Source organism: Aplysia californica, unplaced genomic scaffold (genome assembly GCF_000002075.1).
Source record: "Aplysia californica isolate F4 #8 unplaced genomic scaffold, AplCal3.0 scaffold01273, whole genome shotgun sequence".
Taxonomy (NCBI): domain Eukaryota; kingdom Metazoa; phylum Mollusca; class Gastropoda; order Aplysiida; family Aplysiidae; genus Aplysia; species Aplysia californica.
The window spans coordinates 53,471-57,240 of record NW_004798543.1 but is presented as its reverse complement, the minus strand read 5'-3'; the positions used below and the strand labels follow the sequence as shown (position 1 = coordinate 57,240).

The following is a 3,770-nucleotide window of genomic DNA, read 5'->3' as shown; positions in this document are numbered from 1 at the left end:
TCTTTTGTGCCTGTCCCGTTTTTACTGATGTCTGTAATGCCCATGATGGGGATCTTGTCCTGGGTCATGAACTCCACTATCTCAGGTTCTTTATTTGTCAAGCTGCAAATGTTCCACGTCCCTATTTTTTCATTTTTTCTTGATCGTTGTCCATTTTTCTCGCCAGGTCGTTTTCCGTTTTGATCAGTCCGTTTGTGTCTTCTGATGTTTTCTTGAGCAATATTAAATATCCAGTGCCGGCCTGCTAAGCCAGTCGCAGTTTCGGGGTGACCCGGGTCGGCCTTCACGGCTAGCGTAACGCCTCAGTGACATAAAGTCACACCGTACTTCACCCAAACCCAGCTATCCCCTACTTTGTCCTGTTTCCATCTCCCACGGCGTGGACGAGGGGTTGGACTTCGAGAGACCCACATCCAGCACGGTGAACAAAGAACATTCGGCCCGAGAGAAAGTTCTAGTTAGTCCATCCTGAGGGGATTCTCCACTATACAAAACCTTACTCCACTGCTCAATGACTCTTTATGCAGTTCGGCCCGCAACTTTAAATGGTAATATGAGTTTGGCCATTTGTGAAATTAAGCGTCTGTTTGTTGGTCTGTTTGTTTGAATGAATAAAGAGAAGCACACCGACACAACAATGCCCATTTAATGCTGGTAAGAGGAGAAGAATAGAAATAAGACCTACAAGTGGCACCCACCAGCCACCCACTTAGAACCCTGTCCCATCTATTGTCTAATAATGTTCTCAGCTGCTGCATTGAGCTGGGCGTACCAGTGACACCCTCCAACCACTCACTTACATCCCTGTCCTATCGCTCGTCTGCTATGACCTTGACCTCAAGAGTTAGGATCAGCTGTGTGCACCTGCCTTCGTAGACGTATAGTATACCTGCCCGCATAGACGTATAGTATACCTGCCCGCATAGACGTATAGTATACCTGCCCTCGTATAGTATACCTACCCTCATAGACGTATAGTATACCTACCCTCATAGACGTATAGTATACCTGCCTTCATAGACGTATAGTATACCTGCCCTCGTATAGTATACCTACCCTCATAGACGTATAGTATACCTGCCCTCATAGACGTATAGTATACCTGCCCTCATAGACGTATAGTATACCTGCCCTCGTAGACGAAGCCCTCCACGTGGTGTTGTTCTTTGGTCAGCCAGCCAGCCGGTTTGAAGGTCAAGGTCGCGCTGTGGGTGCCTCTGTTGACGGACACCTGGATGTTCCCGCGCTTTGGTCGGTGGGCCGGGGGGGTGGGGTTGTGGAGGTGGGGGCGAAGGGTTGGGAAGTGATGTGGGCATGGGGGTTTTGATTTGTTAGAGGGGGCATGGTTTAGATTTATGTATTTCATCAGAAAAATTCGAGAAGATATATAGAGAAAGAGATTTTCAGGCATTTACATAACATTGTACTGAACATGAATCTACTGATAATTTGAAAAAATGATGAGTTTATTAATGATTATTATTGTGGTTTTTCTTTTATCATATTCCTGAAGAAGTCCATGAGGACGAAACGTTAAAAGTACCGGTGTCTTATAATGTCTTTAACTTTCAAATGCTTAAGTTTCCATCAACTTTTTTTTCTTATGGCACTCACAGCACTGAATGACGTATCGGTGATCGTTAGATATTGGCGGGTGAGCTATTATTTATTATTACAGGCACACCGCTATTATAACCACAGGACTTTCAACCGACAAGAATAATTCCGACGTTAAAAGAAAACAGCAATTCATCATCATCAAGTGTCAGATCTGCGACAGACATCGGCGATCATGGTTCTCCACTCATTCCTTTGCTCGGATGCTCTCAAAAAGCTACGATTCCCTGATATTTCTCCGTTACCCATTTGTTTAGGTTCCCTAAGTAGGTTGCTCTTGGCCTACCCCTGCCTCGTTTGCCAGTGAGAGCTAGATGTTCACGATTTGTGTCTATTTATGTGTCCCAAAAACTTCATCTGTCGTTTCCTGATTGTTTTTAACATTGAGCATCCCACGTGGGCTTCATCAAGCACCACATCATTTGATTTCTTTTTCTTCCACGATATTTTTAGCAGTCTCCTAAGAAACCGCACTTCTGTTTCTATTTTATTTTCACTGTCTTTAGTTATTGTCCAGCATTCACAGCCGTATAGAAGGGTTGACCATACATAGCATTTCAGAACTTTCATTTTGGTAGTCATTGAGCTGTTTCTATTTTTCAAAGCAGCAGTTATGGTGATAAAACACAAGACAAGGAAAGTAGTGTTTGGTTTAGAGCCTGCAATACAATTAGGTGGGATAAGTGGCGAAGGTTAGAGGTGCCACTAAAGAGTAAATACATGTAAGTAAAAGAAAGAGGAGAGATGTGGAACATGGATGTTTGGTAGGACAGAAGGAGCAAACCACACAAGGGCACCTAACAATCACCCATTAGTAGACCTAAGCCCCCCCCAGGGCAGTGCTACTGACTGAAGTGTCTTTAGGACATTCCCAAAAGGGGGGATAGTAACATGTTCTTGTGCACAGTAGAATTGTAAATGGGCTGATTTATCAATGCCATGCTCATACTGTGCCGGAACAACATGGGGGGAACTGCTGCTTTTTCTTGCGCCATCCTTACTATAGTCATTTTTTCTCTACTTCTTTTGTATGTTTGTCACTCTCTTGTGACCCGCTATTTCCGGGGTGCCTTGATAGTCGAAGCAGATTTTGTGCTGTTGAGGATAGAGAGGTGAGCAGAGTAAGTCTGATTCCCTGTTAGGACTTCTCTGTTGACATCCACCCCATGGCGCTCATATGACTTTATTTAGTAGCGAGCGCCTTAAAACCTTACTAAAACTTGTAAAAAAGACTTACGTATTCCATCCAGAGTTTGCCGAGGATAACGTTGTGAACGATGAGGTCCACGTTTTGCCAGGTGTACGTTTCCTTGAACCTGGAAGAAAAACCCACAACTTGGAGGGGAGCAAGGCAACGCCTGGATGCAATAAGCCTGTAACCCACACTGTGGCAGTAAAACACTTGTTCCGTTGTAGTTTTGTCTTTCTACTAAATGAAATGTTGCGGATTTTGTGTCAAATTTCTAGACATGTAGCTTTCAATAAACATCGACAGTACAACGTTCCGACTTTAATCTTTAACATACACTGTTAGATAAATTGTCAATAATTTTTCCTTCTCCTGTAACATTAACAATTTTGTTTCTTTGTGGGATACACGGTTCTTGTACTCGGGCGACGAAGAAAACCCCCCCCAAGAGATGTCAGTTTTTGGATAATTCTACTATCTTTTCGCGATGTGGGTTGTAAAGTGTGTCTATATACCCAGGATTAAAACCTGATGTCAGTTTAGGACAATTTGCTTTACAATGAAAAAACGTGGATTGTGAACATGCATGGAAAAGCCAGAAGAATTATTTATTCAACCAGCTGATAACTGGTACGATAGAGGAGGGAGGAGCAGCTATGGCATTGTACCGCCTGCAATGATGCCCATTCTCCAACCAAGTAAGCAAGTAAGTGGATTGTCAACCATTTCATTTTTGGTTTTTTTAAAAGCCAAAACATGACATCCTTTGTTTTTCTCTTTGTATCCTTCACATGTGATTAGATCAGTTATTGCTTCTTTTGTTTTTTATGTTTTATTAAACATTTTATTTTCAAATATCTGGAAAGAGGGGAATATGTATGTAAATAATATGTGTGTATGTGTGTGTTTGTTGGTGTGTGTGTGTGTGTGTGTGTGTGTGTGTGTGTGTGTGTGTGTGTGTGTG

The 3,770-nt window shown here is 42.7% G+C and overlaps 1 protein-coding gene across 1 annotated transcript in view; it reads right to left on the bottom strand.

Annotated features, from left to right (window-relative positions):
* The window catches only part of LOC101854995 (oxysterol-binding protein-related protein 2), a gene marked incomplete in the record, with an annotated part of 24,586 nt that overhangs the window by 13,867 nt on the left and 6,949 nt on the right, over positions 1–3,770 (bottom strand). Inside the window, 2 exon segments of the mRNA XM_013090422.1 lie at positions 1,128–1,246; positions 2,855–2,933. Coding sequence (XP_012945876.1) covers positions 1,128–1,246; positions 2,855–2,933 — 198 coding nt within the window.